Source organism: Elgaria multicarinata, chromosome 1, assembly GCF_023053635.1.
Source record: "Elgaria multicarinata webbii isolate HBS135686 ecotype San Diego chromosome 1, rElgMul1.1.pri, whole genome shotgun sequence".
Lineage (NCBI taxonomy): Eukaryota > Metazoa > Chordata > Lepidosauria > Squamata > Anguidae > Elgaria > Elgaria multicarinata.
Window position 1 is genome coordinate 83,733,297 of NC_086171.1, and position 22,341 is coordinate 83,755,637.

At 38.8% G+C, this 22,341-nt stretch overlaps 1 protein-coding gene across 1 annotated transcript in view; it reads left to right on the plus strand.

Moving 5' to 3' along the window:
• Positions 1-22,341, plus strand: part of TMEM245 (transmembrane protein 245) — a 61,979-nt gene that overhangs the window by 3,690 nt on the left and 35,948 nt on the right. Inside the window, exons 2-6 of the mRNA XM_063131255.1 lie at positions 2,118-2,235; positions 6,193-6,294; positions 7,974-8,084; positions 9,265-9,450; positions 18,396-18,565. Coding sequence (XP_062987325.1) covers positions 2,118-2,235; positions 6,193-6,294; positions 7,974-8,084; positions 9,265-9,450; positions 18,396-18,565 — 687 coding nt within the window. The remainder of the gene's footprint in view (positions 1-2,117; positions 2,236-6,192; positions 6,295-7,973; positions 8,085-9,264; positions 9,451-18,395; positions 18,566-22,341) is intronic.

Sequence of the window (22,341 nt, forward strand, 5' to 3'; positions counted from 1 at the left end):
AAGTTTAGATTGCAAGCTCCTTAGCGTAGGGACCTATCCCTTTGTATTCTGCAAAGCACCATGCAATTACTTGTAGGCGCTCAAATAGTATATGAGTAGGTCCGAAGGTGCAGTGTCCAGAAGGGACTGGATCCTGGCAGTGATATCTCTTTTCTAAAATGAAATACTGGGCTATAATATCACAACCCGGTATCAGTAGAAAAGGGGGAGCCTGAGCTTTTCCTATTGCTAGAACCAATGGGCACATTGCACAGAATTAAGTGGAAGACTGCAGGTTCAATTTGCATGTAAAAATCTTGTAGTAAATTAACATGTGAAGAGAGGAATTCATTAAACCTTTCTCTGTGCTATTATTCAGGGAGCTTTTTGTTTAGGGGAGCATTCCAAAATGCAATCCCCACACCTGCAGTCTTAAGTAATAAAGCGCAGAATTCTTCCTCTTCATTCTGTGTAATGCGCAGAACAGATTTTATTGTTGTGTAAAACTAGGGTATGGGATGAGGTAGCTGGTTAGTTCACACAACCTTCATCAGTTCATGCAACCCTGAAATAACAACATGTAAATATGTGGACTGAGTTTGGGTGCATGGCTTGTTTTGCGCACTTGAATCCCCAGTTTGACTGAGTACAAGCAGTATATAATATCATAGAGTTTCCTTTTTATAATATCTGTCTGAGTCTTGTAATTAGAGGTTTTGGGAAACTGAGGGTCAAGAAGCAAGTGAAATGGGCATCGAGGGAGCTTTCATGTTACAGAAAAACTTTTAGCACTTGGCCTTCTGACATTTAAGGTTGGCAGTACTTTGTATTCTTGTCATGAGTGACATTTGGTGGGCCGTATTAGAATTCCTATTGGCAATAACAGCAGGGAAGGTCAAAGTGTGTGTTGGTATCATATCACTGTTCCTAGTGTTCGCATAGTCTTTTAAACAAGCCTTTTGTATTGTACATAAAGTTGAAGTGCTTTGTTGCATTTGCTGCGTTTTCTTAGTTACCAAGATACACTATTGGAATTGTAACAGGAACTATCATGAGACTTCCTGGAGACTCCATTGCATTAATTGTGCTCCATTATGTGGCCTTGCAATGAATATTCATCACTAGAAGACCAGTGGGAAGGCAAATGTTGGCGATTGTGAGGAAAGGCAGTGAAAATAAATCTGTGAATAATATAATGCCATTATACAAATCTATGGTGCAGCCACACTTGGATTAATACTGTGTACAATTCTGGTCACTGCACCTCAATTTATTTATTTTTTGCAGAGCTGGAAAAGGTAAAGGAAAGGGCAACCAAAATGATCAATTGGGCTGGAGCAGGTCCTCTGCCTGGAAAGGTTACAATGTGTGTAGCTCCTTAGCTTAGAAAAAAGGTGGGTGGGTGGAGGTTTATGAAATTCTGTTGGTGCAGAAAAAGGTTTTCTTCCTTTCTCTTTCACAGCTAGGCTGTGTGTGTGGGGAGTGCATAATTTAAATGGGGAGAATGGCATACTGAGTACTCTTCATTTAAATCATGCTGTTTGGATGGCTGGAGGAACAAAATTGTGATGGAGAGGATGACGTGTGGGCTTGGCCCTACTCTTGTTCCTGCTTCCCATCAGAATCACGCTGCCCCCTACCCACCTGACAGTGGGCTTGTGGGGATGAAATATAGAGGCTTGGGCACCCAGAGTAGGCCTTTAATTGCTGGATGTGGCTTATGAGCTGCAGGTTACCTAACTGTGTCATATATTGATGTAATAAACGCCTGTATTAGGGATGTTCAGTTGCTAGGTGGCACTACCTAGGAATAAGGCCTTCAGTTATGTAGCCGAAGCATTCAGGCATAGCCAGGACATCACATATAACATCTAAAAGGGTGATGCAGTGATAAAAAGTGTTAAATATCTCTGTCATTTCAAATTAAACAATATTTTTTCTTTTCCATGTGGGTGGAACTATAGCCAAATTCTTGCTGTATTTTGATTTAAAAAAATGGTAAGGCTGCCAGGGACTTGATAAAAGTAGTTGAATTAATCCAGCCTGTGGGCTCCCAGTTGGACACCCCTGACCTATATTGACTTTGGTTGCCAGTGATGAGTACTGACAGCTGCTTTTTCTGCCTCTTTTCCTGTAAGATATGGACCTTGATAGCAGGCTATCTGTTGACTGTATTATTCAAGTGGAACCCAAGTACCGAACGTTATTTGAGAACAATCTCTGTTCCTGTCTGGATTATACTGCTCTTCCATTTGGGTGAGTGAGTGCATAATAGTATCTACATATACAAAACCTCTCTCTAGATTTCCGAAAGATGTCAATTTATACTGATTTTTTTTCATTTATACTGATTAGGTGCTGTGGTAACTAGGTTATTGGTTCTAGGGGAAGATGAACACTGTGAAATTGTCATAGGCTGGGTTTAGACGACACAGTAACCAACGGTGGGTTAAAGAGTTGTTGGTTATTGTGTCTGTTGGGACTTTTTAACACCACGTTTGGTTATTCAGCCAAAATAACCAACATAAATAACCAACGCTGTGCAGAGTTGATTATTTGAACAGCCATTGGTTATTGTGTTGTCTGTCGGGCACCGTTGAATATTTTGTAGCACACAGTTATTTTTGGTGACTATCGAATCCCCTGGCAAGGGTGGCCAAGGTGACTGCTGCTGCGCTAGTCCAACCAGCAGAACTTGTAGTGGCTGATGGGATTCCAGCAGGAGAACTGAGGGGGGGGGGGAGGGGGGGATGTCTCAATCAAACACACCGTTGACTAATAGTCAACTCGATGCTGGCCTTAATTTTCACCATGGTTGATTATAATCACGTCGGGTGGGGAGTACCCCCTCAATAATTCACCATCAAGTTGACTATTAACCCACTATTGACTATTGTATTGTCCAAATGCAGATTAAAGTACAAGGTTGTTCATATAGTTCTCATTGTTTGAGGTAGAGAGGAGCAAGCTAACTACACAAGAACTCAGTTTTAATTTGTGCTATTCTCTTTTGAAAATAAGAAAAAAAATCCTTTCATGATTTCAAATTTCACTGAGCAAATTGGCTGACAAAAGATCATGCTTAACGCATGTGAATGAGATTGGAATGAGCCTTAGGCTTTTGCATTCTATCTGCCCTTGTATGGTGCGATTTCTTCCTTGGTTGCTGCCAGGCAACAGTTTGTTGTTACATCTGACTTGGTGAACTATGATGTATGCTTGCCCTGCAATTTTGGATTGTAAATAAGGACTTGATCATTGTTTGGCAGTATATCTGAACTAACCCAAGGTTCTAGTTCAGCTTAATAGGAAACCATAGTTTCCTACTATATGAATGAATCTGCCTATCCTCCTTCTGTCTTCTTTGCATGTCAGCATAGAAGATAAAAAAATGTCCCACTTTCGCTTATACAATAGCCACAGTTTGCTGTAATACCTGAACTTAGTGGTTTGTTTAAATTATGGTTAATAGGAACAAGCCAGAATCAATCTGGTTTCAGATCTTGGCTTGTTCTTTATAACCATAGTTTAAACAAACATACTTACTTTCTTTATTGCGATCTATAGATCCATAAAAAGAAAACAAACAAACAACAAACAACCAAACACAAGAATCAGACATGAAATCATACAATTAGAGCTATTATCAACTTTAGTCTAATACACAAAGAGCTCTAATCTTGGCCGCCACTGTAAGAAATTTAGCAACAGCCAAAGTTACACTTGAAGACTTATCTTCCAACAGAAACTTAACATAAAATTTGCCTGAAGTTCTGGACTGTTTGCTCAACAATGGGGTAATCATAAGATGGCGGGCCTGATTATAAAAGCTACAGGACAGAAGGATATGCTCCATCGTCTCCACTTCCGTATTCCTACAGGGGCACCGTCGTTCCTGATAAGGGATACCAGCATATCTGCCCTGAAGTAATTCAATAGAATAAACATTGCATCTGGCCTTGGAGAAGGCAATACGATATTTAGCGACCGACAAGTTCTTTAGATAGTCACCCAGCTGAAGAGGCCCAACGTAATGAACGTGCAATGCACTGGGAGAGCAAGAGACATGAGAGCGAGCACGTAAGTCGCAGAAGGCTATATCCCACAGTCTTTGTTTGATAGCTTTAAAAGCAAAATTCAAGCCCAGATTAAGGAGGAGGGAAGAGGAGAGACCTATTGAAGCTGCCTTCCTGGCAAGAAGCTTGGACCAGCTGTTCACGTAGTTGTCCTGAGCCAGACAGGGAAGCAGACCTGAGCCCCTCCCAAAAAGACTAACTTCCATCCAAAATTTTAAGGCAGACCACCAAGCCCTAAGCGAAAGAGAGCTTTCCCCGGTTTCCAACAAAAGTACCGAATTAGGGACACACTTTGGGAGTTGAAGAAGGGTCCTCAAAAACCTTGTCTGCAGCCTATCTATCTCAGATGTTAATCCCCCTATCCAGATATTGGAGGCATATAAAGCTGGGCTGCAGACTTGGCATTAAACACTTTAATGCAGACGGTATAAACATTCCCCCTTTAGTAAAGAAAAAGCGTGTTATTACAGCTGAACTGACTGAAGCTTTATTAAGGGTGGCCATTTAAACAAACCACAGTTTACCAAGTTTGAATGTCATGGGCAAAAGCAGAAGAGAAAAGCAGAGGAGGAAATGTGTGAGCCAAAGGCTTAGGCAATCATGTTCATGTACCGGGAAAACATGGTTTCCCAGTATGTCTGAATCAGGCCAGGGTACTAGACAGGTCACTTATAGTTCTTGTTGTTTTCTGCATTTGATTGTCATGATAAAACATGGTGCTTTTGTTTTACTCTTTGTTAATAGAATTAACTTTTTTGTTCCCCTCTTAATTCTTAGGCAATAATTTGGAAGGCTTGTTACCAAATTCAAACCATTTTTGCCTCTTAAAACAAGTGGAGATCTCCCATTTATAAACCTGCCTTCTTAGTAATAATTTCTCATATATACTCAATTTATGTTTTTGCTCCAGATACAAGATATATTTAATCACACATAATTATTTCTTTTTTTTAACATACAGTTCTAATGATTCTGATAAAAATGCCACTTATATAGACCTTCATGTTAAATCATGATGAGAATGAACGTAGTGTCCCTCCTGGCTCCCGTGCTCCCCCTCTCATCCCCTCTGCACCTGTGGTGCAGTTGTGAGAAGATCAGAATCTTTCACTTCTGTTTTAGATTAACCACAGTTTAAAGTGTGGTCCGAGCCCTAAACTGGTCAATCTTTACTGGTTTCTCTGAAACAAGTCAGCTTCATAACAGCTCATGGTTTAAACAAACCATAGTTCAGATTAATTACAGTTTTGATGACATGACAAGCCATGGTCTATCAAAACCAGAAGCAAAAGCTTCTGATTGCCTCCACACAGCTGCATCGGAGGAAAGGAAAATAAAGTGTTTGAGCTCTTTCCAATTGTGATAAACCATGGTTTGTTTTTCATGATATCTGAATGCAGCTAGCTCTTCTTAATATCTCCTCTTAATACTTAAATTAAGATGATTTTTAAACATTGTGTTTTCATAAACAACATAATATTATCAAAGTTACTCTTTGAAGAAGAATGTCCAGTTTCCTGAAATCTGCATTCTATTCATTTCATCTTCCTTAGAGAACAACGACAAGCACTAAGTATTTTGCAGTCATCCATTCGTCTGTCTGTTATGCTGTACAAAGAGTTTGTGTGCCAATTTAAACTAAGTAGGCTGCTAGAAAAATAATATCCAATAGGGGTTTTAATATGCTGATATTACTCTTTTTGCAGAAGTAAGAAAAGTAAGTAGGTGATTTTCTATAGTTGAATAAGTCTGCAAGTATTCTCAGTGGGGCAATGAAAATGTCTTCTTTTCCCTTGGTGAACTTATCAGTCCTCAAGGTCTTTAGTTTCACTGAAAAGGTTAAGTTCTTTTACTTGCCCTGAATGACATTCTAAGAAAATAGATTGATAGGGCTTTGTTTTTGCACTGCTAAGTAGTCTCACTATGTCAACAACAACAACAACCTCTTGCAGAATAAGTGGAAATGTTAGCAAAAATTAATCCTAATTTTTTGGTTCATCATAAGATTTCTCTGAATATCTAGTGAGTATGGTCACTAGATCATTCTTTTTGTGGTTTCAGCTTTTGTGGCTACTTTATGCATACTATTTATCTAAAAGAATGTGAATATTATTAAAGGAAAAACACTTTTTTCCAGCTTCTGCAGCAGGCTCTTGGAGGATTCCAGTGTTTTTAGTTATTGTTGTCTTAATGACTGTGGGTATGTTGCATGAACAACCAAGTGAAAAAGAGACTTCAGGTAAGAAACAAGTTACTTTTATTGTAGTTTCATTTAAGGTGTCTTGTTTATAATGGAGCATAGTTATGTTCTATAATGTAGTTTGTAGTGGAGTTCTTGCATCCTTGTAGAATTTCTAAGTTCTACAAGGATGCAAGAAGTTACTAAATTTGAATATCTGGTACTAAAGAGAACCAGTGTGGTGTAGTGACTAAGGTGTTGGACTGGGAGTCAGGAGATCCGGGTTCTTGTCACCACTCGGCCATGGAAACCCACTGGGTGGCTTTGGGCCAGTCACAGACTCTCTCAGCCTAACCTACCTCACAGGATTGTTGTTGTGAGGGTAAAACAGAGAGGAGGAGGATTATGTACGCTGCCTTGGGTTCCTTGGAGGAAAAAAGGTGGGATATAAATGCAATAATAAATAAATAAAATAAAATTGAATGTCTGGAATGGGATTTTAGTTCATGAGTGGGAATTCCAAAAGAACCTCTCAGAGAGCAAGACCCCAAGTCTGACTGATGAATCTGATGCTACCTAATATGGCCTTCCCCAACCTGGTGCCCTTCTGATGTGTTGGACTACAACTCCCATAATCCCTAGCCAGCACAGGCATTGGGGATGATAGGAGCTGTAGTCCAACACATCTGAAGGGCACCAGATTGGGGAAGATGGCTGTAGTAGTCATATGACCTCTCCCAGGTCTTAGGCAAGCTCTCCCTAAGTAGATCAAGTGACTGAACTTGGAGTCTACTACTGTATGGACCTACTAAATCAAATAGCTAGTAAAATTAAACTACCTCTAGCATCTGATGATTCCCTGGAAGCAGTTAATATGAAGAACAGTTGGATATTTAAGAAAAGGGTAGCAAGGTTCAGGAGCTCATCCTTCTTATTCTTCTTTGCTAGGAGTCCTTGCTTCTATTCTTTTTCCCATTTACCACAACCTACTTTTGCGCCTTTGAAACTTACCTAGTTTTCATCAGAATTTTCTGGATATGGGTTTAGGCTAAGCAGTATAACTTGGTCGGCAAGTCTTTGAGAATAAGGGAACAATCCTATGGCCCATAGTCAGAGTCTGGGAGGCTATAGAATAATTCAGATTCCTGGATCTGAGGTTGGAGATAGAGGTCTGACAGCGGATCTGGGAATCCAAGCTTCCTGCCCCACCCTAGTCTAATTTATTGGCTGTCAAATACCTTTCCTAAAAGAAAGATTTCATCAATCACTATTCTTTTTTAGAAGTAATGATTCAACATTTTAGTAATAAAGATTCCTTTGGCTTCCTTGAAGTTTGTATTCTTAATGTCTTCCTAGATTCCTTTGAAGAAGAATGATAGTTCTGTTTAAATGTGACTGGTAGTATATGCAAACAAGGCCTGAGAAAATGTAATTTTCAGCTACCAATGTGATATAAAAGCCATCCCCAAATGGTGGTTGTGAAGCTGCTGCCAGTTGCCATTCTTTTAGGAGGGAAGAGGGCACCATATCAGGGCCATATTTTGTGAAACTAAACTGAATGAGTCCTTTGGAGTCTGATTCCACCTGACTTTTTGAAACGCTCCTCTATTATGCTTGTACACACAGTTCTGTGCTGTATCAGTTGAACTGAAATAGCTTCACTGGAGAAATGAGCAGCTTATTAAAATGTGATAGAACTTCTGGATTTTTTATTTGCCTGTGTATCTATTTATTTGTAGGGGCAGAACTTCCTGGTCAGATGATTTTCATTGCAGCATCTACAATTGCCATGGCAATATCAGTTACAGGGTATGAACCAAGTAATGAAGAACATACATCACAACCCTCAGGTGACTGATCACTCTGTAAGAATACTAGAATTTTCTCAATATGGTTTGCATGCTTTAGCTTGATCTTTGAATTAATCTCAGTGTGATTGCTCTCAGGTTGGTGGATTCAAGACAGTCATTGGTGCTTAAGCTAATTATTTGGTTACAGGGTGTTGTGTAGTATGTGTTTCAGCCGGGACTAGGCTGATCCCTTGATCAAAACCATTTATAATCTTCCTGGTGAAATTTAGTGACGATGAGAGGGGCCTAAGATTCAAGAATGAGGCCACTTGGAATAAGAACTGCATAACTACAAAATAATTCTAAGTGGTCATGTCCCATTAACAGTGATTTTAGATACTTTCTGTTTAAAATGGCAATAGCAAATTTGAAGATAATTATTGGAAGATAATTATTTAGTTAGTTGCATATTTATCGATACGTTTACTAAGGGAGTTTGCATACACGTAAGCCTTTTCAGTATCAGCACTGAATAAGCTGTTCACTGAACTTGAAGCTTGGCAGAAAGTATTTCTTACGTTACCATGTCAATTTCTGTTAAGCTACCTATGTTTTTATGTACTCCTCTGCAAATAGGACTACAGAAAAGCAAACTATATAAAAATAGTTATCTAGTATTTTTATTATTGCACAGAACTGAGCAGGAAGTTTGGGAACTGTGAGAGAAATGAAATCATGTTTTTTTAATTCTGGTTTTCTGGCTCATCACAAATGTGGTTTGTCAGATAATACCATAGATTAGCATCTTTAATCATGAATTGGTATGGTGTCTGAACAGATTATGAATAAATTACTAGTGTAAGAACTTTGTTTGAAATTTGGAAATTTAAAAACATCCTGTAGCAAAATGTTCATTTTGAGCTGAGCTGTGCACTTTGACTTTGAAACGCTGAAATCTTTTCCAGTATTTATTTTGACTTGTTTTCTTTTTAACTGGAAATACATATTTAAACTAGTATAGTTCTGGGAGTGTAGAGAATGAGTGGGAATGGCAATAAAGTATTAAATGTGTAGTGATTTTCATAGTTTTTTATGAGACTAGCAGGTAGGGCTCTAAGCTATCCTGGAAGTGGTTACGAATGCTAAATGTCCTTCTGAATAACTGTTCAAGTTGCAACTTGCTAATTTACCAGGAAGTATTTCATTTTGAATGTATGATAAATTATTCTTTTTCTTCCAGCAACTACAGAAAGTAATGATCCTTCTTCACCCACTGTGAGTGGCAGGCAGAGACCTGAGATCAGAGCACTTCTTAAAAAGAAGAAAACCAGTGACATCTATTTTGTTATGCTTGCATGGGCCATTGTAATAGTCCAGATCTGGTTGAATCTTTGGATAATTCAGCTACTGCCAGTACCTGTTGCAGGTTATTAATTTATGTTCTTATATTGTATGGTAAAACGATGGGCATTATCCAACTGTTCAGAACTATGCACAAAAGGAGAATCCAACTAAAGTTATGCTTCGCACAAGCATGGTTGTGCAAGCGCTCGTGCAAGCATAAAGCTCAAGCACTTTTATAATGGAAAGATTTGACAGCTCCATGAGAGTTTTATGAATTGGCAAAATGACAGCATTGGATATTGCCCAAGATCATTTAGATGAAAGTCTTTAACTGAAAAAGGAACTTACATAAGGTGGGCTTTATTTGAGCTATCATATGTTAACAATAATTGATTCCTCCCGTATCTGCTATAGTAACCCACCCTTAGTCAGTCTTCAAATCTCCCAAGTGCAGATCAGGTGGAAAAGTAAGGAAGACAGAAGTCATTTTTGATACTTTTGTTAATAATTTGATATATTCATAAACTGTTAGGGGAATTTTCCAATCCCCCTCTCTCCTGCAGTCCCCCCCCAAATTCATTGCTATGGGTTGGGGACCCTTGAAAACCTTGGGATGTGGCACAGAGGGGAAGTTGGAAGAAATCATACAGAGGTACCCTGCATAAGTTTGCTGTGTCTATCTCCTAATCCATGTCCTACCTAGCTAAATAGAAAGAGAGCACATATATTATGTGTTTTATAGTATTCATAGTAAGAAGCAATAGTAAGAGTCAGCATGGACTCCAGGGAGCATAGCTAACAATCTCCAACTGAAGACCCTTTATGCAGTACTTGTACATTTATAGATCCTTGCCTGTGAAACTGGTACAATGGCATGACTTGCTTTAAGTCAACCAATTGAATCAAAATGTATTCTTGCCCGTTAGGTAGGTGCAAAAAAAAAAAGCTTAACAGAAGGTAGCAAGATAGCCTTTTTGTCCTTTAGGAGGACAGTTTGAGGGTCTGGGTAAAACAAAGTTCAGTTACCAAGTTATAAATTATATATAATTTCCTATAGTTAACCTGTTGCATCCCAAATTCACTATGACATTGACACCGCTTAAACCCTGGGCTTTTGCCTTCTATTTGCTATCTTCCTTTCCTCCTAACACATATTATACCCTACCCTGAAAATCCTAGTCAATCTCCCCCCCTTTTTTTTGTTAAATTGTGTGTGCTCTTAATTCTTACATCCCGATGTTCTTTGGAATGTTCAAGGATAGCTCCGATTTTGCTCTCATTGGTTTCTCATCCATGCAATAATGGGCTCTTCTTTGCTTAACTTTAGCAGAGCTACAGAATCAGTTTTTTCCTTAGCATTTGCAAAGGGCACCAAGAAAGACAGTTGTAGAGCAGAGTATGACCCTGTGCTGGAGCTGTATCTGCACACAATTTGATGGCACAGGAGTAGTTTACTTACAGCGTAACATGGCAGTAATGTATCCAGTGGGGTCATTCTGCTAGTACCCAACTAACAGAAATTCCTTTTTCATCCTTGTGTAACTGTCAGATCCAAAACTTGGATTCTGCTTGTGCAAGGCATTCCTCAAGCTGTAGTGTTTATTTATTTGTTAAAAGACTAAAATGCCATAGAAACAGTTAAAAATATACAGTACAATACAAATGTTTAAACGAATACAAAACAATGCAAAACTTTATTTCTTGTGCTAGTTGTTCTGCTACTGGTTGTGCAACCACTTGTGGAACAACATCAGCTCTTGTAATTTTTCCACTAGCATTATGTTGGGTATAATCTAGTACACTTCATTACATTGTTGCTGGCATTGTGACTACAGCTGCTGGAGGGAAAGGGTACACCCCCTCCCCCAGCCCAAATCTGTTGTCTGTGCTGGCTGCTGGGAGAAAAAAGTCTGGATATCCTCAACAAAGTGCAAACTGCAGCATGAAAGCATCTGGGCTAACTTCCAGCAACAAAGAATTTCTCCTGGCATGATTTCTCCTGGCAGTTGGTTCCCCTGCATGTGATCGTAGATACCATGACGATTTTCTGAAGTAGTTATCAAAGAGGTTAGACTACAGTTTCAAAAATAAAGGCAAAATTAATTGTAAAAGCTCTGTAGAGCTAATTTGGGGGCATAGATCAGGAAGGATGTGTTATTGCGTGATCATGCATAACTTTCCATTAATATACAACTGTTTGTTTTACTTTTCATCCACCAGTGACCTAGGGAGCTGGTTTTTCTGTTGCGGTATAAGAATACTTCAGAAGTTGGCAAATAAATTATTTGGTTTTGCCCTGGTAGACTATTGTGCACTCATAAATCATCCTATGTCATTTATCTTTCAAGAACAACATAGTCAATTAAAGTCTTGTAAAATGACATAGCTTTTTGTGGCTACAAATAATTTTAGCCCAAAGAATATGACTCTGCTAGCTTTTTATCCTGATGGGTGGGGTATATTTAATTTTAATGCTGCTTACAAAATTGCCCAGGAAACTTCAATAATCTCCGTTTCCAGGGGTGGGGAGCTAGTCTTCCTCCACTGACTCTTATTAGTGCATGATTTAGTATTATTTATTTATTTATTACATTTTTATACCGCCCAATAGCCGAAGCTCTCTGGGCGGTTCACAAAAGTTAAAACCATAATAAAACAACCAACATGTTAAAAGCACAATTACAAAATACAGTATAAAAAGCACAACCAGGATAAAACCACGCAACAAAATTGATATAAGATTAAAATACAGAGTTTATGCATTTTCACATTATTTCACACTTAATCACTTTTCACCGATTTTCACACTTAGTAACTCCTGCAACAGTATGTTGAATTGTGTGCATTTTACATATCAAGCTGTAGACAGCATAGCTAATTTTAAACACCACATTAGTTGCAAACTATGGTTTGAATGATCAGAAATGTATGATCAGGAATGTTCCTTCCTTCCCTGCATACTAATTCTTTCCCTCCTCTTCTAATTTGCCTATTTAATTTGCTGAGGCCACCGAACTGCGCAAACTGTTAAGTGCTTAACATAGTTTACCTCCGAACCATGGCTTGAAGTAAGTCTGCAAACTCTGGTTTGGAAGAAATCCTGGTTAGTGCAAACCAGTTTGTCCAATTTGGGTATCATTGGCAAGTGATGGTTAGGCAAACCACAAGAAGAAGGAAGGAGCCATGGCACATTCCCCATCCCCTAAGGCCTGGTTTGGAGGACCACTAATGTGATGTCTGAATTGAGTCCTTGAGAAGAATCTTCAGACAGCTGTTAGAAAATTAGGAATGTAACACTTTAGTGGATTTGAATTAATGGACAGTTTTTATTTCTAACCTGATGCTGTATATGTTGAAATTTTCAACAGCTGTCATTGCATCCTCTTTTTCTCTTTATTGTTTGCTCTGACCATTTATACCATCAAACTGTTTAGAAATAAATTCTAACTTGCTTCATATGTGACAATTGGTTTATGTAGCTATGGTATCTATTACAAAGGCGTTAGAGATTTTTTGTGGGGCTTCAAACTCAAATTAGTATTGAAGAGATCTATGGGTTAAATAAACCGTGGATTAGCATTATGATCAGTTCAGTACCTTTTTTTTTCTTTTTATGTTCCTCAGCTAGAGTTCCATCTGCTTGGAGACATTAGATTTCGTATCGTCCTTTTCTTCATGCATTTATGCTTCTCCACATAAAGCTAACCCATGCTTTGTTTCCATACCCAGGGTTTGGCAGACAATGGAACAAAGCATGATTTGTTTGGGATGTTGTTTCCATCCTTCTTCACTCGCTCCCTCCCTGTATTCCAAATGACTTTGTGATGTTGTAGTACTTGCATCTAGAGCAACTGGATTTTTTTTTACTACTCTCGCCTACCACCTCTATAGCCTGGCGAAGCAGCCCAAACTTTTGGGTTCCCACATAATGACAACCCATGGTTTGAGCAATCAAGAGTTCACAAGGCACTAGCAAACCATGGGTTCTCTTTCTGGGTTGTTCATGGTTAATAAACTGTGGTTTGTTAGCACAGCTGGGTTTGCACATCACGGCAACCCAGAATTCAACAACCCATGGATTAAATAAACCATGGTTAGCATTATGTGTGAATAAGTTCAGTTCCATTTTTTCCTTTTCATGTTCCTCACCTAGAGTTCCATCTGTCTGGAGACAGTAGATTTCATATCTTATTTTTTCACCATGCATTTATACTTAATTTGTTATTCTTAAAATTATTTTATGGTCATTGGGTTGGATCCAGGCGTAACCTTACTTAAGGGCTGTTCACATGTAACAACACCCCATCAATTTAAAAACCGATGGGTTGTCATTATGTGCGAACCATGTCTTAAAGCAGACCCACTGAAATAAGTGAGATTTGTTAGTAAGCCATTAATTTCAGCAGGTCCACTTTAAGTATGACTAAGTCTGAATCCAGCCCAGTGTGTGTATGTCTTAAACTGGTTGTAGCAGTGTGGATGAACACTGGTTATCACAATGTGAATGATCAGAGCCTTAATAACATTACTTTACTTTAAAAAAGGATAAAATAATATTTTTAATGTTTTGTTAGCAGCAGACTAGAGTACTCTATCATTAGTCCTGTTGTGTGCCAGATAGAATTTTTTCACAGGTACTCAACTATCTTTGAAACTAAATGTCAATTCCAGTTTTTCAATGCCTGGGGATATAAATGGCCAATTGTAGAACCATATTTTTAGCTTCTAACTAAATGCTTGGGAAATTTGCTCAGGAGTTGGCTGGTTTATCCTCTTCATTTTCTTCTTCCTCCAACAAATGGTGCTGTGTCTCTTTCTGGCTGTGCTTGGCATGCCACTCTGAGTTGAACGCAGGTATGGAGGGAGGGGGACTGCGCCCTTTCAGGTTGCTAAATAGTCTGATAATACGTGGCCGAGTGTGTATGTGTGTACATACATTCTTTCTCTTCCTCTCTGCCTCTGCCTTGGTCTCTTTCTTTCTCTCTCTCTGCTATTCTTGACTTGGAGTGCTACTCCAGGCCAAGTATAATTTGGGGAGGGAGACTACCCTTCCGCATGACTGCAGAGCTTGCTGGAAAACAACTTGGCTTCACACTTAGTTGTGTATTCTGCTTAGAAGGGGAGGTTTTCTGGTGCCAATATTACCCCTTAAATCCCTGGAATGGAGCACAGATTGGGAAAGGGAGGAAGGAAATACATCATCAGGTTGCAGCGTGGCTTAGAACCATTTCTCTAGCAAGCATCACTCAGAGTACAGGTGAGGCAATGAGAAAAGGAGCCACGAGGCTGTTCACTGGCTCCTGTAGTTAGACAGATATAGAAGCCTGTAAACTAGTTTCTATATTCATCTAAATTTGTTATTTAATGTAGAGCGCAATCGTATGCATGCTGGCGGGAGAATGCATGGAGTTGTAGGACTTTTTCTGTCTAAACATCCATAGGATTACACCCTTAGTTGTTTCTTTTTGAAGCAACGCATAAGATTGCCACTTGAGGGAGCCAATAGTAAGCAAGTCAAATGTCTTGGTAATGGAAAGACACTTTCGTTTATGCACAGTAGCATAAACAGTTACAGGAATGGCAGACAGGTAATAATCACTTCTGTTTTTGACATTCTATGCACACATTAAAACCAACCTTTTTGACTGTGGAATTCTTGTACCTAGGCATTTTACAATAATAGTATGTTGCTTCAAGATTTAATTTATTATACGTATATTCTGCTCTTCAATCATATTCCCAAGGTGGAATACTAGTAATACTGGTACTACTAGTAGTACAGAAATAATAAAATAATAATACTATTAATGTAAATACAAATAACATAATAAACTAAGCTACAAAATCATAAAAGCAGCGTAAAATAATCAGCTGGATTAGAATTGCATCTAAAATTTTTGGGAAAGTAAAAAGTGTTTTGCTTGGTGGGGAACCAGCTTTATTCAGTTTCAAAACTTTCTGCTGCCAAATTCTGGCTGCCAAATTCTGCATTAGTAGTAGTAGTAGTAATAATAATAATAATAATAATGTTCAACGGCAACCCAAAGAAGTTACCAGAGCATAGACCACTGATGCTAGGCTATCCCCATCCAGACAGAGTCACAACTGGGCTACCAACTGAAGCTGGTAGAAAGCTGTCTGTGTCACGGAGGCCACCTGAGCCTCCAATGATAGTGCTGGATCCAAGAGTACCCCCAAGCTGCGCACATGTTCCTTCAGGGGGAGTATGACCCCATCCAGAGCTGGCTGCACTTCCCCACCCACATGCAGAGCCTCAGTTTATTGTCTGTCATCGAGTCCATTACCCGGGCCAGACACTGATTCAGCACATCCAGTGCCACACCTATCTAAGATGAAAAGGAGAAGCAGAGTTGCATGTCGCCAGCATAATGATGACAACATGCTCCCAAAGTCCAGACAACCCCACACATCAGGTTTGTGAAGACAGCAAACAACATGAGGAATAGAATCGGCCCCTGTGGAACCCCACACTGGAGGCGTCATGGAAATGACCATCCAGATAGGAGCAGAACAACTGCAAAGCAGTGCCCCCAGCTCCCAACTCGGACAGCCACTCCAGAAGGATACTATGATCAAAGGTATTGAACATTGCTGAGAGATCAAGGAGTACTAAGAGGGACACACTCCCCCTGTCTGTCTCCCGACACAGGGCATCATAGAGGGCAACCAAGGCAGTCTCCATACCAAAACCAGGCCTGAACCCCAACTGTGTTGCTACAGAAAATCAGTCTCATCCAAGAATGCCTGGATCCATTCAGCAGCCATCCACTCGGGGACCTTTGCCAGGAAAGGGATCTGCACAACCGGCCTATAAATTGTTCAGATTTTCTAGGTCCTGGGAGGGCTTTTTAAGGAATGGTTTTACTGCTACCTCTTTCAGGCAACTCGATACCATTCTCTCTCCTGAGAAGGTATTTATCCTTTCCCTGTTCCAGCTAGCTACCCCAACCAGCTTTAGACATAGCCATACACTTTTATCATTTTTAATAATAATTTTTAACAATTTTATAAATTTTGTGGTCTTTATGGTGCTGCAAGAATCTTTGTTGTTTTTACGGAATTACATGTATTTATTTTGGTAGAAAACAGGTGCATTTTATTGATGCATTTAATAGTTGTGTATGTGTTTGCCAAAGTTCAATGCTAGATCAGACTAGATTGGAAATCTCCAATTTTGGAAGTGGCCCCTAATTATAATTTTCTGTATTTTTATGTTTAATACATTGTTTGTATGAATTAAATAAGGTAATTCAGTTTCTTTTGCAGTTAGTTTGACGTTAGACCCTAGTTTTTAGTAGACTGACTGGACTCTAAAGAACGACGCTTACATTGGTATCAATGAAAACTTCTCTCCCAGGGTCAATAGCTCTTTTTTGTGGGGGATTAATTTTTGTCAGTGTCATAGTGTGGGATTAAATCTTGCTCCCTAAGTAAACCCTGATGAGGGCTCCCCATGGTAGCTAGTTAAATTGGGGAGTATGGTACATAATCTAATTTGAACTTATGGCATTTGGTCAAAGCATCGCATCTATGTGCTATCCAAAATGTTATCTTTCCTAAAATATATATTTTTTGCCTTTTATACAACTCTCTATTTTTTTTTATTTGCTAGAAATTAATTCTGCACTAGTACCAATAGTGCTGCTAGTCATCAGCAAAAATGTAATACAGTGTTGGGCTGTGTATGTACAGGAATTTATTCCATTTAGTTGAAACATAGATTTAAACTCTGGGTTGGTTGCCTGTCATGTAAACAACCCAGGGATGGGGCATCCATCTGTTGTTTATTGCAGTGGAAGCATGCAGACTTTTTGTAAGCTGCCTTGACTGCCATTTTTAAGTAGAAAAGCAGGGTATTAAATAAATAAATATATAGATCCACAATTGGTTAACCAATGTGTGAACCAGGTGTAAATGTATTTAAACATTTGTTTTCTGTGCCTATCAAAAAGCAGAACTTTTCAGTAAATATATTCGGATTAAAATCTTGTAAGCAACATTAAATATCAAACAGTATTTGCCACAGTGAGATTGTAGTGCTGAATTGCAGTGACATATCCTTTATGCTAGAGAATATATATATATATATATATATATATATATATATATATATATATATATGCTGTTTGATATATTAAGTATGCTGTCAAAGATAAAAATCCACTTTGGTTGTAAGGCAACTCGGTTTTATTGAGCGTAATACAGCTGTATGGAGAAAGTCCTGCAGACAAAGAACTTTTCAACTAGCAGTGTGAAAAGCAAGCATATTCATACATAGTAACATCTTAACCAATTAGCAGTTAGCAAAGTTCTAAAGCAAAACAAAGACAGATCAAAGAAAACTTCATTATACCTTATCAACAGATGGCCTGTAACTCTTCTGGCAACGTCAGCTTGACCTGGATGGTCAGTCTTCCTTATCAAACTAAGTTATTTGTCTTCTACTATATCAAGAGGTGTTGACAGAAACTCCAATTAAGCATTGCCTTGCTGATATTTAGGATTACAGCACATTCAGGTATATACATTATTCCAATCCCAGTTCACTTGCAAGAACCAAACTACATACAGAGGCCTACATACAGAGCAGGTATATCAAGGCTTTCTCAATGCACATTGGGCAGGCATGGTCCATCCAAAATTAAGCATATTGAAGTGTTATTGATCCAAGTGGGAGAGATTTAAGCATGAACTCAACTACCATTGAAATCAATGGGTTCAAAGATTTTAATGTGGCTGGATCATAGTCAGTACACACATACACACACACCCCTATTTGCCTTTGTAACCACTGAATATGTATTATCATGAACTATCAGTCTGAAGGTATGGGATATTATATATTTTTATGTATTTTGGAAAAATCTCTAGTTCATGTGGCTGAACCATTTTTCAACCTACAATGAAAAAGTAAATGGGGGGGGGGAATAGAAATATAGCTATTTTAGCTTACCACAATGTTGCTATGTGAATTCCTTTTTAAATTCCTGTTTCTCATAATTGCAGTGTGGATTGTCAAAAAACTTGTGGTCCACTTTGGAGTAGTGAAATTCTTGGTGAGTCACTGCAGCAGCTGGTGGCATGTCCTAGAAGACTTTGTGAGAGAGCGCCAGGAAGCTCTTGCACCGCGGCCAATCAAGGGGCTGGGAAGAGTCATTTTAAAACTAGACAGTAAGGTATTTAAAATTATTTTTTAAACCATTCCAGTCCAAACTGATTGTACTTATATTTGTTTATAAATATGCTCCATGCACTAAAGTGAATGTATTCACATGTTAAAATCCTGATGGTAATTGCACTGATGAGGTTCCAGTTTATAAACATTCATTTTCAGAGTCTTTATAATTATGTGATTGGTTTATGGGTTGCATCCAAAGTTCCCTTGAGTGAAACTAGTCACAGGATGTTCCTGCTGGTAGAAGGGGAAGAGGCAGTTTTCACCAGTTCCTCCTGTACCCCTAGCAAATCTTCTCTGCAGAGCTGTGGGACTCTCTGAAACAGTGTTGGAGGTGACACTGGAGGCTTCTAGGAGAAGGGGTAATCAGCAAAAAACCACCTTACTCCTTTTGCTAGCGGGAGCCTCAGATGGATTGGAGTTGCTTCCATGAATGACAGGAACCCTTCGGTTTGTGGAAGGGTAGTTCAGAGCCCAAGCCAATATCTATTTGTCTGTAATCAGGAAGACAAACTGCACCTGTTTAACATTTCCCTGCATCCCCCCAAAAAACATTTAATGTTTTCCTACAGTGGTCTTCCATCCAAAGGAATGATTTAAGACCTCACCTCCTTAGCTTTCATAATGCTGCAGCATCAGATGTTTCCCTTTGACCACTTGCTGCATCCCATTCTGTTCTTTTCAAGGGCGGGAGAGGATAGCTTTTTTGCACCCTTCAGAGTGCCTTTTTCATGCTGTAGTACTTATCCAATCTCTTTCACTGTAAATGTTGTTGGTCAAACCTTTGCTTTTTAGCCTTTTATTTATAAGATGTCTATAGTGCTCCTCAGTTTCAAATTTCCACAAACACTTACAATAACCAATTAAAAATAATAAAACAATATGACCTTTGACAAGAGGGCCACTCACTCAACACTTATTGTTGCGTATACAGCAGTCTCTTTATAGCAGGGGTAAAGAGGCTTGAGGCCAAATCTGGTCTTCCGGAGGGGTCTCAATCTGGCCCTCTGATGTTCCCCAGAGCATCACTCCTCTTTCTCCCAGTTACCAATTGTTTGAGAGCTTTCAGTTTTCCCCCCATTCTAAAAGGTTGAAATGGCTCTGTGCCAGGACACAGGCTCTTTACAACAGGCCTGTCCGCGGACACTCCCTGCTCAAGCTAAGCGCCACCACTCTATGAGCCTGAGGTGAGGGACAAACACCACGTTTCTACAAACTATGTGGAGAAAGGGGTTAAACAGGAATAATTTCAGGAATAAAATAATGCGCTGTGAATTATATGTGCTGATGGTGAATTAATGTCAGAATGGGTGTTATATGTATATAACTGCAGATGATAAATGCCAAGGAGACATGTGGGATTTTTGTGGTAGTAAAATACTGAATAAAAAATTATTTCAATGTTCACAAACTTTGTTTCATAATAAAACTTTTCAGACCCTTGTTAAAACCTCTCATCCAGTCCTTTCTCTCTTCTCATACACACTTTCCTTTCTCTCACACCTTCACTCTTGAACTTTCTTTATTATCAGGATTGTTTAATATATACCAACTGACTATCTGCACACTGCACTCAAAAGACAACCGTCTTTACCCTGATCCTCTAATTCTGCCTCAAACCAAAGTACTTCAAAAACACACCCACCCTATCACCTCAGTCATTCCCTTATATATCCTCCTCCCACCTCCTAAGATATTCAATCTCCACCCACTCAGGTCAACATTCTAAACACAATAGACTTACAAATCCCTAGACATACATTAGGGAACTGACTTGTGGGGTGTAACGCCACAGGCTCCACTAAGGCTTAGTTATTGGCAGTAAGACCTTTTTTATTATTATTATTATTATTATTATTATTATTTATTTATTTATTTATTTATTTATATAGCACCATCAATGTACATGGTGCTGTACAGAGTAAAACAGTAAATAGCAAGACCCTGCCGCATAGGCTTACATTCTAATAAAATCATAATAAAACAATAAGGAGGGGAAGAGAAAGCAAACAGGCACAGGGTAGGGTAAACAGGCACTGGGTAGGGTAAAACTAACAGTATAAAGTCAGAACAAAATCAAGTTTTAAAAGCTTTAGGAAAAAGAAAAGTTTTTAGCTGAGCTTTAAAAGCTGCGGTTGAACTTGTAGTTCTCAAATGTTCTGGTAGAGCGTTCCAGGCCTAAGGGGCAGCAGAAGAAAATGGACGAAGCCAAGCAAGGGAAGTAGAGACCCTTGGGCAGGCGAGAAACATGGCATCAAAGGAGCAAAGAGCACGAGCGGGGCAATAGTGTGAGATGAGAGAGGAGAGATAGGAAGGAGCTAGATAGTGAAAAGCTTTGTAGGTCAACAGGAGAAGTTTATATTGGATTCTGAAGTGAATTGGAAGCCAATGAAGAGATTTCAGAAGTGGAGTTACATGGTCAGAGCGGCGAGCCAAGAAGATGATCTTAGCAGCAGAGTGGTGAACAGAAACCAATGGACTGATGTGAGAAGAAGGAAGGCCAGTGAGAAGAAGGTTGCAGTAGTCCAACCGAGAAATAACCAATGCATGAACCTTTTGGAATCTTGCCTGCCCACCGCTAGAACGCAGTCCTGAGAGCTTCTCCAAAATTGAATTACAGGCAGGCTGCATCTGTGGTGTAACTCTCAGACAGTGCAGCGTACAGCAATCTTCCAGTGACCAAGCTGTGCAGTAGATAGATCTAGAAGACTCTTGAGGAGGATTCTGCCACAATAGAGTGAATAGTGTCTGAGTAAGCAACAAAATAATTTTAATTTTAACTTTTATATCCTCCCCCACCCATGCTTCATCTCTAAATATCAAGTAATAACGGTACATCTTTAAAATTTTCTTTTTTATCTGGTTAACCACCTAGCATTGGGATTGGTTTAGAATCACCTCATATATGCAAATAAGCATTGTAACATGAAAAAAATAAAACAAATTTTTCTTATGAGCACCAGAACTGAACTGGGTCTCATGACTTTTCAAATTGTATTGGCCTGAATCAGAATAACTATGGTCAGGCAAACCAAACACCAAAATACAAAGATTTGACCCTCTGTCTAGAATACTGTTGTCTAATGTCTAAACTCTCATATAATCTGATCATGTTGAGCTAGATAAACAATTTGTTTAAGTATTTGTTTATTTCATCGTGTTTATGAGTGACTCTACAACAAAAATGTTTTCCGAGTGACAAGCAGTAAATAGTAATTAAAAGATTGCACATATATATGCATATATTTCTTCAGTATATAAATGGGATTAAGTGTTCTTCATGCTGTTCTAGAGTGTATGCTGTGCATGATCATTTGAACAATAATATTTCAGTAGATTTCAGCCTACCTCCTATTAAAGACAAAGATAAACGTGTCATAGATTTTAATCATGCTGAATTGCATTCTTGGCAATCAGAAAATTAAAGAGGAAAAAGTGTATGTGGGGGGAGATTGAATTTGGTATTTATCTTCTAGATGTGAATGGAAAAATAGATGGATTTTAAATAATGCAGTCTTATATTGGATACGTTGATGGAGATCAGCTTGATACAAATGATGGTGGTAGTCCATTGGAGTCTTAGATTTTCTGCATGCAACAGATTTCCAGAGCAACCTTGTGTGTAGTGTTTACACATGATATTCTTTGTGAAGTTATAAAACCAGTAAGTTACTGCTGGGCTTTTTACAAGTACAACTATTTATTGGAGAGGAAACACTGACTTTTGAAATATATAACCCCTTATTGGAACTGATTAGAAGCACTTGATGTGTATAG